The sequence below is a fragment of the Danio aesculapii genome, chromosome 6 (genome assembly GCF_903798145.1).
Source record: "Danio aesculapii chromosome 6, fDanAes4.1, whole genome shotgun sequence".
Classification (NCBI taxonomy): domain Eukaryota; kingdom Metazoa; phylum Chordata; class Actinopteri; order Cypriniformes; family Danionidae; genus Danio; species Danio aesculapii.
This window is the reverse complement of record NC_079440.1, coordinates 20,396,908-20,409,716: the sequence shown is the minus strand read 5'-3', so window position 1 is coordinate 20,409,716 and position 12,809 is coordinate 20,396,908. Positions and strand designations below refer to the sequence as shown.

The window sequence follows — 12,809 nt, the reverse complement described above, 5'->3', positions numbered from 1 at the left end:
GATCAAGATCTATTTGTACCAGAGTGCTGGGAAGAGAAGAGTATGGAGAAGGAAAGAAACTGCTCATGATCCAAAGCAGTGAAGCATTGTGGTGGTAGTGACATGGCGTGAGCATGTATGGCTGTCAATGGAACTGGTTCTCTTGTATTTATTGATAATGTGACTGCTGACAAAAACAGCAGGATGAATTCTGATCTGTTTCGGGCAATATTATTCGCTCATATTTAGCCAAATGCTTCAGAACACATTGGACGGCGCTTCACAGAGCAGATGGACAATGACCCAAAGCATACTGCAAAAGCAACCAAAGAGTTTTTGAAAGGAAAGAAGTGGAATGTTATGCAATGGCCAAGTCAATAACCTGACCTGAATCCGATTGAGCATGCATTTCACTCGCTAAAGACAAAACTGAAGGGAAACTCCCCCAAGGACAAGCAGGAACTGAAGTTGCAGTAGAAGCCTGGCAGAGCATCACCAAGGATGAAACCCAGCGTCTGGTGATTTCTATGCATTTCAGACTTCAGGCTGTAATTCACTGGAAATGATTTGCTACCAAGTATTAAAAAGTGAAAGTTTGGTTTATGATTATTATTTTTCTGTCCCATTACTTTTGGTCCCTTAACAAATGTGAGGCACATATGCAAATTGTTGTAATTCCTAAACCGTTCACCTCATTTGGATGTAAATACCCTCAAATTAAAGCGGACAGTATGCAGTTAAAGCACATCTTGTTCGTTTAATTTCAAATCCATTGTGTTGTTTTATAGAGCCAAAATGTTAGAATTGTGTCGATGTCCCAATATTTACAGTAAACTACAGTAATATAAGCTTTATGAAATGCAGTAATAATTGCTTTCAATATTCAGCTATAGAGCTTTTTAGTTTGTTGCTTGTAATATTCTAATTCTTCTTTCTGTTTTTATTACTACAACTTTAAAGTTATATTTACTTCAGATTGAAAGTTCCTAAGCATTGCATAAACTTAGCCCGTTAATAAATACAACTCTAATTGGATTTAAAGAGATAGTTCGTCCAAAAGTGCAAAGTCTGCAGTGAATTACTCATCCTCCACTTGTTCCAATCCTGTTTGAGTTTCTATCTTTTGTTGAACACAAAGGATATACTGAAGAATGTTGTTGACTTCCATAGTATTTTTTGTTTTCGGTATACTATGGATGTCAATGGCTGCTTTTGTCAACAGTCTTCAGAATTTCATGTTTTGTGCTCAACAGAAGAAAACAAATTGCTAAAGGTTTAGAAGCACTTGAATGTGAGTAAATGGTGTGTTCATTTTGCTTTTTGGGGTAAACTATTACTTTAAGCTTTGTACATAAACAATGTTGTGTTTTGTTTGTTTTCAGGTATCAGGCTCCAGTGAGAGATGAGGAGTCCGAGTTTCAGAGGAAAGCACGTTCACGTCTCATGCGGCAGTCACGACGATCAACTCAGGTGATTGTTCACACCCCTAACAAATCACACACATTGGGCCTGTGATCTTGTTTTTTTTTTTTTTTTTAACTACAAATTTTACCTGTTCCAAACAGGGAAAACCATCAATAATCAAGTGTGCATGATAATATGGTTTCTAGGGATGCACCAATACAATTAAAAAAAAACTGATCTGATACCAAAATTCTGAGTATTGACCGATACAGATCCCATCCGGATACTATGCCTTTTTTTTTTTTTTTTTTTTTTTTATATAAACATGTAAGCATATTACAGTATCTATAGTTCTTGTGATAAACTCAAATAATGTATTTTCTTTAGTAAAAAATAACATACCCATAGGTCTGCTGTATATGACAGATGACACAACTAACTTAAAACATGATGCTTGCTGTAAACTAGGCTACATTATTTGAGCATTCGTTTTGATATTGATCTGTTGTGGTTCAGCTTAAGTTTCCTTTTTTAATATTAAGATTTTTCTTTGAAATCTGTAATAGGCTACCAATATTAACCCTAATCAAAATACAAACTGGTCTGTTAAATAAAATATTAATATAATCAAAATTACGGTGAAATATTTAGTTTCAGTATTTGGCTAAATAATTTTCTGTTAATGACAATCCATGTTGCGCCTGTCAGTTTCACTTTTATTAATTTAATGAACTACTTTGACCACAATGAGCCAGGCTTTACAAACTGTTCGCAGCACTGAAAGTATTCCCCTCGGAAGAATAAACTTAGTCGGAAGGATGAGAGAACAGGAACTTTTGATATTACAGAACAGAAATTACTTTAAAATATCAGGCAGGCCTACTTTGTGTGTAAAGAGCAGGTAATAACCCTCTCTACTCCAGTGTTGCGAATGCGATCTGCTGATCTAATAGACACAGCGCAACATGATTTAGAAACAGCAATGAACTCCTTGTTGCAGGTCAAAATGAACCCATTTCATGCAAAACTAAATGCATTTCTCCACTGATTGCTTATTTTAACAGGAACAAATAGTCTTGGAGAAAGCTTTTCATGTTGTCATGAGCGCGACACACAGTTTGAATTGTGACTAAATGGAAAATGATTGACAGGTGCAGCGGCAGGAAGCACTGAATTAAACATGCATTTAAGCACTTGAATATTCATCTGTACTTCACATTAAACTATAGAATGGCTTCAGAACATTTGGGATATAGTAGGCCTACATGACAACTTTCTAGGCCCTTATAATAGGCTACCTTCATGGCTTTTGTTGGCTTATAATTTACACAGAATATAGCTCACGCGCAAGATCGGATTTGGATCAGTACCAGCCGGCCCATACCCGATCCAGCAAAAATATGCAGAATCGAACCGATATCCAATCCAAGTATCATGATTGGTGCATCCCTAATGGTGACATTTGAAATCTAAAAATGTCATTAAAATGGGGCAAAAACAGCCACCAACGCTACTAAGGTGTAGTAAATTTTCCCAGAGTGTATTGCTGAGTTTTTAAAAACTTTCAAGCATTTGCCCAAAATATGTGTAAAAACAAGGTTTGTCACCAAAAATCAAATCTATTTTCTGAAACGCTGAGAAAATCTTAACCAAATTAATACAAAAATCACCCTAGAGTGTATGAAAACATCCCCAACAGCACACAACGGTTAAAATCTGTACCTGAACACACTCCCGAAAATGATTATGCATGAATTGATCTGAACCTAATTTCAACCTCTTTAGGTTCTGAAAATGTCAATCTCTTCCTTTATAAGAATGTAAAAACTTAATTGAATGTTTTTAATTTTTAAATGTTAAACTTAAATATTTATTGTTTTACTGATATTGATTAATTCTTAATATTCTGATTATCAGGGAGTAACGTTGACAGATCTTAAGGAAGCAGAACGGAGTATTGTGAAGGGCAATGAACCTCAGCATGTCAGTGTTCAGCCTGTAAGCCCCAACATCACCGTGACACCAGCTGAGAGAGGTGAGTCTCTGTGTTTTTGTGTGTGCGTGTGTGTGTGTGTGTGTGTGTGTGTGTGTGTGTGCGCGCGTGTGTGTGTTTGCGTGTGTTTGCATGTGCGCGTGTGTGTGCGGGTGTGTGTGTGTGTGTGTGTTTTTTTTTGTGGAATGTAATGATTTATTTATTTTTTCGTTGATCCAATCATAATGAATCTTGTGTAGTTATTGAGAGTTTTCTCCATGCATTAGACACTGATCCTGACAGGGAATCTTTAGAGGCACAAACAAAACTAGGAGGAAGAGATCGCAGAAAAGGGAGGAAAGAGAGACGCTCGACTGGTGTTGTTCAACTTACTGAAGAGGTGAGCTGTAAATATGTGTAAAATCTCCAGTCTATAATCACTCACACTCAGTGGGTGAGAATCTAATGGGTACCTTTATTACTTTGTTGTAACTTTTAAAGTGAAGTTTCAGAAGTAAAAGGCACTAGTGGTGAATCATTTTAAACATATGTGTAAAAACTGACATTTATTGAGATTTTACTTTTGTTCAGAATGATGATATGGATGCAAATGAAGATGCAGAACAAGACAACAATACAAGGTTTGGTGTGCGTGTGTGTGTGTGCGTGCGTGTTTTTAAACGTTTATACATTGACTAGTTTGTAGCCCCGTTTATATATGTACCTGGGCTGCTGGTGATGACTGCTTACAGGAATATTTATGAATCAGGATGAATATTTGGGGTGGAAGTTCCCCTCAGTGGCTTTTATTATTCTCTGTCCAGAAACAGTGGGGAGCTATTTATCCTCTATAGCTTTCTGGTCTTCTTGCTAAGAGTGTCATACACTGTGGACCTTATAAAAAAACATATTAAAAATAACATGTTGAACGCTTTTGTCAGAGATGAACATGGCTCATTTCTCTAAAATCATTGCTAAAATCATTGTCTAAATAATGATTCCAGTTCAATAGTAATCAAAGTCTAGACCATTAGACTGAATGCAAGTTTTTGCAGTTTGAAAAATTATTTTGCTGAAGTTTTTGAAGTTATTTGAATCAGTAAAGTCAATTTTATTGTGGTGTTTCTAATTCAATTTGATTCTGACACCAAAATTGGATGTCTGGTCTTGACCATGTATTATGTGTGTAGTGATTGTGGCACGTTGTTGTCTGTGGAGCATTTTTCTGTGACATCTTTCTTAATAAATGTTGATGGATTATTAGCTGATCTGTTTTAAATAAGTTGTTTTAGAAAATCGTATTTAGAGAATAATATAAAGCTTGTATTTAATATGATGTTATTTTAACTATATTGTTTGTTTTTGTAGGGATCACCAGTTAGACGATTCCAGACATTCTTCACTGGATTATACAAAGGTTTTTGGTTTTAATACACATTAAACATTAAGATGCTAATCATTAATAATGTGAACTGGTTCACACTCTCTTGTTATTTATGGTATATGTTATCTTAGTTGTATCTCCAGGTGTTGCAAGAGAATGGAAATCTAAAGGAGAAGCTTCAGGAAACTCAGATTCAGCTAAATGAGAGTAAAGTTCAGTTGGAAAAACTCAAACAGGTGAGAGGTGTTTTTGTATTACTCATGACAATGGAGAAGAAAATATGTTAAACTATTAAAGTGAGTGAGTGTTTTTTTTTTTAAATAAACAGAATCAAGAGAATGGATCAGACAGACCAGCCTTACTGGAGCTGGAGAGATATGTAAGTTTGAAATTTCATGCTGTGTCTCTGTTTGGGTGTCTTTCATTTATGTGGTAACAGTGATGCACAGTTTTACCCATCTTTCAAGGTTTTTTTTTTCATCTGCTATTCACACAGGAAAAGAAACTTCTTCAGCGGAGAGCATTTGAGTTAGAAGATGAACTCAAAGTAAGAGCTACATATACGATAGACTATTCGTAATTTCATATACACATAACCACAATTTGTTATAAGATTATAAAGATAATCATGTTTATATAAACACTATAAATGAGAAAGACTTCTCTCCTCCTGAATCCCTGGAACTGAATGCAGACACAATGGATAGCAGCGCAGCAGGTCTCTTGCCCTTTCTATTTCAAGCATTAACCCTGCTGGTAATCTGGAAGATTTTAAACATAGGTGAACCCCGCAGTACTAACATAGGCAATGTGTCTCAATGGTAATAAACTCAACTGATAAAAGACTAAGTTCGCCATTCTCCAAATCTCGTACAGTTCCCCTGACAAAAATGCTTGCTACACACAAACAGCTTTGCTGTATCGGCCCTGACAGCATCACAGAGATCATGCAACAAACCCTATGGATCATGGAACCGCTAAATTTCTGTGTGCTGTGCATGGATGCGGTCTTGCAGCTTGCCAGGTCTGTCATCATTGCAAAGCACTTGCAGTCATGAATAATTAAGAAGCAGGGTCTTCTCATAAGATAAGAAAACTCAGCTACAGGGTTCATACGGTCGTGGAAAACCTGGAAAAGTCATGGAATTTTGACATTCATTTTCCAGGCCTGGAAGAGTTTTGGAAAAACAGAAAAACCCACAAAGTTTTGCAAAACTCATGGAAATTAGTTGAACAAATATCTATATACTTGAATTAGGGCTGCGCGATTTTATAAAATCTGACATTACCATATTTTGTATTTCTGTTATAAATATTGTGATGTAAATACAATTTCACCAGATGATTTAATAGGTTTATTTGGATTGATTGGGGGATTTTGTAGGGGAGTGAATCTCGAATAATATATAACAAATAAATGACAAGCATAGATAAATAAAATATAGTAAAGATAAAAGTGAATTATAGTTTTCAGGTATTCCCTATTCTGGTACAAATGTTGAATAAATCAACACTGCATATTTTTCATTGTATCTATTTAATCTTTATTAAAGTTACAAAAAATTTCCAGTCACAGGCCTTAAAGAAACAGTTCACTCAAAGATTAAAATGTACTCACTATTTACTCACACTTGTTTCAATAGTATAGGAGTTATTAAATTGTCTTTTTTGTGTTCCATTTTAAAAAAGAATGTTTGAAACAAGTGAAAGATGTATTTTTGGGTGATCTCTTTAAAAATGCATGCAGATAATAAACTTTTACTCCATTATGATTAAACTCTATATTAAACTATAAACACAACATTGCAAATTCTGTGATGTGACTATTGCGGATGCACACATTGTGAAATCGATGCTGAAACGATACATTGTGCAGCCCTAACTTGAATATAGGTTAGTTGTCAATACTTCTTTTCCATCCAAAATCATGCTTTCACATTATTATTGCTGTTTAAGCATTATCAAAATCAATTTTGTATGGATGTAAAAACTAATTTAAACAAAATAGATTGTTGCGTGTTTTATGATATGCTATAATAAATTTGAACGTGCATTGTTTTTCTTACTATTTACCATGTATACGTAGACATTACATGAATCAATAGGTCATGAAAATTTTCTTGAAATTCTGAAAACATTATGGAATTTTAGTAGTAAAAATGTGTATGAACCCTGCAGCTATGATTAATAATGAGACAAATTTGTAAAAAGCTCAAAATTATCCAGTTTTATCCACAATTAAAGTTAACCGGTGCTATTGTCGTCGTAATTGATGTTCAAACACACAAATCTTTCAAAATAAAAAGTACTCCTGGTTTCTTTAACCTTTAAAAAACAACCACGGTTGGCCTAAGTGCTGAACAAGTGACCGATACAAAATAAAATGTATTATATGCACACCATGAATGATAACTATAATGATTGTGTTACAGCTTTGCATTTTAATGTTTGGATGTTGAAGTGTAGGTGGAACAAATGAGAGAGTCAACACAACAGATTCAGATTTTTAAGATTCAATTAGTTAACCGTGAAAACCATTAGCTGTCATTTACACGTCCTGTATGTTGCACTGTACAATTCATACACACATAATACTCTATGAACTCTTTCATTTAATGCACAGCCATTTGCATTTGTACCCTGCATCATAAGCGCATAACAAAAGGTTGTTTTGTCTTTACTAAATAGTGAGGCTTATTCTGCAGTGTTTATTTAGGCTGTTTAATTGGTTAAGTGTTGCACACTGACACCTCTGTTATTATATGAGTGCAACTCTAAAAACATTTTTTTAAATATTTATATTTGTATTCAGTTTTGTATTTCGTTATGCAGGAATCTGTTGAGATTTGTAGAATAGGTGGATTTTCAAATTAGTGAAGCTGATCTAGGATTACTCTGATTAGCTGAAAACAAAATTATTCATTATTAACAACTTTATAAACAAACATGCAAGATAGTGGGATCTTGTGTAGAACATTGTAAATTATAGTCATGCCAAATCAACAGAGCTTTTGGCAAGTACAATGCTCAGCATAATGGAGTACACCCCATTTTGAAAATGAATATTTTTATCCATTTCTCAGTGAATATAGGCAATGTATTTTTGTGCATTTAAACAAAACCGATTTATTAAACAGATATATTTATTAAATTAATATTTTAGTCCCCAAACATATTTAAAAAAAGGAAAGATAATACAATTTAATTCAAGCAAAATATTGCAAAAAATAAATTACAACCTACAAAATTTCAACAATTAAAAAAAAAATTTCTTCTCTTTTTCCTTTTTTTAAAATTGTTTTATTTAATATTTTTCTATAAATTTGGGTGTACTATTTTTTTGTACCATTATTGTAAGTTATTTTGTTAAGTAAGCTCCAGATTTGGCTTCAGTACTGACTAATCTAATGTGCATGCACAAATATAATATTGTATAGCTGCCTATTAAAAATATGAATTTAAAAGATAGATAGATTTGTATGGGGTGTGCTTGTATATGCTGAGCACTGGATATTGCATGTATAGGTGCCCTGTGTGCCCACTCACCTACCTCTCTTTCTCTCTCTCTCTCTGTCCTAGGTGCTCGTGGATTTGCGTGCTGATAACCAGAGACTGAAGGATGAAAATGCAGCTCTCATTCGTGTCATTAGTAAGCTGTCTAAATGAACCTCTGGGTTCCTTACATTGTTTTCCTGAATTCCTTGGGAACGTTCCTCTCACACTGCTCGCCCAAAGAACTGCACAGCGTTTTGCTCTCCATCTATGATCTCTGGGACATATGCCTCTGACTGGGGTAGATAAAACTACTGTTCTTCATATGGATATGTACATATTAGAAGGCCTTGTTTAGTTTCCAATCTAGACGAAAACTGGAATTTTTAACGACTTTAGAACTATCTGCTGTTCATATGTTTTAGATTATGGCGTTCAGATCTTATTCATGGTGCACTTGTGTCATTTTTAATGTTATTGACTTATTTTGTGCAATGCGCTTGCTGCTTTTTATAGTTTTAATGTTTCTTAAAATTCTGCAGGCTAGCCATCTCACTAAAGTAGTTCATTATTGTGTCTTTATTACACTGGGCTGCACTGATGACAGTGTTATTGATCATTTGAAGTTTCAGTTCAGGTTTACTGTTCAGTTTCACTTAAAGAGACAACCATTATTGCAAGAGCTTTGCCTTTCAGCAGGTAGAAATCTGCAAAGATAGATGCATAAGAATTGTAGGATATATAGAATTTAGAATAGGATATTGTTCATTAACAACAATATAATATTACAGATCATAGATCTGTAATGTTAGCAGATCAGATTCATGTACATTAAAATTGAATTGGAATTTTAATTCATATATTTTCATATACATTTATATTTGAATGTACATACATTTCTGATCTGTTAAGCATTATTTAATATGTTAAACGCCTATTGCTGAAATTGCAGTGTTACCAAACTAAGAAATGTTTAAATTGAGCTTTTTAATGCCATGGCGTTGTCAATTGGGCAATGCTATTATTATTTTAGCTTAAAATGCTTTTAATATTTCTTATTACGTTAGGTAAATAATAACAAAAAAGAAATGTGCCAAACAGTAACGACATTGCTCAGGGGTCTCTTTTTATTGAGACAGTAGAAGGTTTATAGTAGTGTGTCTTTTTCTCAGTATGTATCTGAATTAACACTGTACTTTAGCTGACTACTGTTCTTTGGACCAAACAGGCATTAGAATTGATCTTTTTCTTTGTTGTTGCATATTTATGAATATATTATATATGGTGAATTTTGATGCTCTTGTGTTCTGCCAGTGCTGTAATTTTTTTCTTTTCTTTTTTTTATTATTAGTAAGAGACACAAATGTGTTTTGTACTGTGACTGTGAGTTTTGTCCTAAACCAAACTGGCACCATAGGTCAAAGCTTTTTAAAGTTTACCACTGTTTATTTGTTTTTTTTCTCCTACAATCTTTGCTTTCAGAATTTAAGCATTTGTTCATCCAGCAAGTGTATTTTGCCAAAAATGTGCCTTTCTATATATATATATAGAAGTCATCTCTGTCGCTTTAAAAAAAACAAATGAGTAGGTTGCACTCTCTGACCAATAAAGATCAATGCAAGTGGTTGCATAACAGCCAATAAAGTAATCCATTGCTTTTATCTCTCGCGTAAATAAAAGGCTTGCTAGACGTTATTTGCAGGGGTTTGCTTTCCTATTAGTGGCAGTGGTATAAAAATGAAATGAGATTTTAGTACTAAACAAATGTGTGGTTCCTTGTTAAGAATAAGTTAAGAATATAATTCCTTACGTTTTACATGGCAGGACTTTTAGGACTTTTGTTCTAAAAATTTTAAATGTGGCAAATGGTGTTGCTGTTATTTTATATTTGTATCTTGAATGTGAAATATTGTTATTGTAAAGAAATTAGTGGCTATATGAAACAATAACTTCCTAAGACAATTCACATGTTCTCCAGTTCCAATTGTATTGGAATAGTTTGTATACATTTTCTCTGAAAAGAAAGCTATAAAAATAATATGAATTATATTACATAAATATTTTAAATGTATCCCATCTATTGTCCTGACAGTACATTTTGGGTAACTTCCAGTCTGAAGAGAGATTTCCTTCTGTATGTCCTACTCAATTTTGAGAGAGAAATGTGGCTCATTATGTGGCCAGTTTAGAACTTGTTGACATCATATTTTCCTCTTTATCTTCACTTGATAGAATATTAACATATGTGTAGTACCAATCATCCATTAGCTGTGCTTAGGATCGCAATCTCTTATTTATTTCTATTAATGTTGTTGCTAATAATATATATTTTGTAATAAAGTTTTTTTTTGTTTGTTTGTTTGGAAAAATTGCCTTTTGTCTCATTTGAAAGTGCTTATTTTAGTTTTGTATGAAGTGTTACAGTGCATCCGGAAAGTATTCATAGCACTTCACTTTTTCCTAATTTTTTTATGGTACAGCCTTATTCCAAAATAGATTAAATTCATTTATTTCCATAAAATTCTACACACAATACCCCATAAGGACAATGTGAAGAAGGATTCTTTTTAAAATTGTTGCAAATTTAAAAAAAATAAAAAACCTGAAAAATCAGATGTACATAATTATTCATAGCCTTTGCTTAATACTTTGTTGATGCACCTTTGGCAGCAATTACAGCCTAAAGTCTTTTTGAATATGATGCCACAAGCTTGGCACACCTGTCTTTGGGAATTTTTGCCCATTCTTCTTTACACTACCTCTCAAGCTCTATCAGGTTGGATGGGTTTTCATTCAGGATGTCTCTGTACATTGCTGCATTCATCTTTCCTTCTATCCTGACTAGTCTTCCAATTCCATCTGCTGAAAAAGATCCCCACAGCATGATGCTGCCACCACCATGCTTCACAGGGATGGTATTAGCCTGGTAATAAGAGAATTTAGTTTCTTATGGTCTGAGAGTCCTTCAAATGCCTTTTAACAAATTCCAGACAGGGAGTGGCTTCCGTCTGGCCATTCTACCATACAGGCCTGATTGATGGATTGCTGCACAGATGGTTGTTCTTCTGTAAGGTTTTCCTTTCTCCACAGAAGAACGCTGGAGCTAAGACAGAGTGACCATCGGGTTATTGATCACCTCCCTGACTAAGGCCCTTCTCCCCTGATCACTCCGTTTAGATGGCTGGCCAGGAAGAGTCTTGGTGGTTCCAAACATCTTCCACTTACGATGATGGAGGTCACTGTGCTTACTGGAACTTTCAGAGCAGCAGAAATTTTTCTGTAACCTTCCCCTGCATTGTGATTCGAGACAGTCCTGTCTCGGAGATCTACAGACAATTCCTTTGTCTTCATGGTTGGTTTGTGCTTTAACATGCAATGTCAACCCCGGGACCTTATATACGTAGACAGGTGTATGCCTTTTCAAATCATGTCCAATCAACTGAATTTACCACAGGTGAACTCCAATTAAGCTGCTGAAACCTCTTAAAAATGATCAGTGGAAACAGAATGTACCTGAGCTCAATTTAGAGCTTCACAGCAAAGGCTGTGAATACGTATGTACATGTGATTTTTCAGGGTTTTTATTTTTAACAATTTTGCAACAATCCAAAAAAAAAAAAAAAATTTTCACATTGTCATTATGGGGTATTGCGTGTAGAATGTTGAGAAAAATAAATGAATTTAATCCATTTTGGAATAAGGCTGTAACTTTAAAAAATGTGGAAAAAGTGAAGCGCTATATGAATACTTTCCAGATGCACTGTAAATAATTATTTCCCCCAAAAAGTCATTTGCATGGAAGTCTTGATAATTTTTGTGAAAACAAATAGCTCCCAAAATGAAACTTGACGACTTGCCACTCCTGGTCACGCGATCATTAGTAGTGAAGTTACTATTCAAATTAATAGTATGACATTCTTGAATTAATAGTCACATGTATGGTCAAGAAGGAGCCCTTTTTCTTCAAAATTTTGGATGATTTGATGCTCACATTTCAAAGTTTCTATGAGCTGGTAATTTGAATCAACTGTGTTTTATAGAAAACTAAATAATTTTTTCTGCAGCAAATTCAAAAACATTGCTAAAAAGACCTCGCTTCTCTGTGGAAAAACAAAGAAATAGACACTATGGCAGCAGACCCTACACTACTGATCTTGAAGCTTCATAAACACACCAGGATCATGTAAGAACAGAGACCAGTCCACCCTGACATCTCATTCATTCATTTTCCTTCGGCTTAGTTCCTCTTTTCCTCAGGGGAGTCCACAGCGGAATGAACCACCATCTTATCCAGCATATGTTTTACAGAGCGGATGCCCTTCCAGCTGCAACCCAATACTGGGAACACCCTAACAACTTTATAAAGGTATTATATTGATGTTTATTTCTTTAGTTTCTAAACTGAATGAAAAACTGCTTAAGGGCCAAGAAAAGAACTACAAAGTTGAAAATGTTGAAATTTTACTGGATTTGTGCCTCTTGTCCAGTACGCCCCGCTTACTCTGTGAAAAGTCAGTTTGATTCAGTTCAGGGATACAGTGTTCCTCAGAAAACATTGTCATTATCCAACTAAATTCA

At 34.5% G+C, this 12,809-nt stretch overlaps 1 protein-coding gene across 4 annotated transcripts in view; it reads left to right on the top strand.

The window, feature by feature from the left end:
• The window catches only part of ppp1r12c (protein phosphatase 1, regulatory subunit 12C), a 28,470-nt gene extending 17,870 nt beyond the window's left edge, over window positions 1-10,600 (top strand). For 3 of the 4 annotated variants that reach the window (XM_056459757.1, XM_056459756.1, XM_056459755.1), the window contains 9 exons: window positions 1,362-1,449; window positions 3,301-3,418; window positions 3,643-3,755; window positions 3,947-3,996; window positions 4,724-4,772; window positions 4,871-4,975; window positions 5,068-5,118; window positions 5,236-5,286; window positions 8,319-10,600. In XM_056459757.1, coding sequence (XP_056315732.1) covers window positions 1,362-1,449; window positions 3,301-3,418; window positions 3,643-3,755; window positions 3,947-3,996; window positions 4,724-4,772; window positions 4,871-4,975; window positions 5,068-5,118; window positions 5,236-5,286; window positions 8,319-8,405 — 712 coding nt within the window. In that variant the 3' untranslated portion in view covers window positions 8,406-10,600. The remainder of the gene's footprint in view (window positions 1-1,361; window positions 1,450-3,300; window positions 3,419-3,642; window positions 3,756-3,946; window positions 3,997-4,723; window positions 4,773-4,870; window positions 4,976-5,067; window positions 5,119-5,235; window positions 5,287-8,318) is intronic. The other variant, XM_056459758.1, reaches the window with a different exon arrangement.
• Window positions 10,601-12,809: the final 2,209 nt, after the last annotated feature.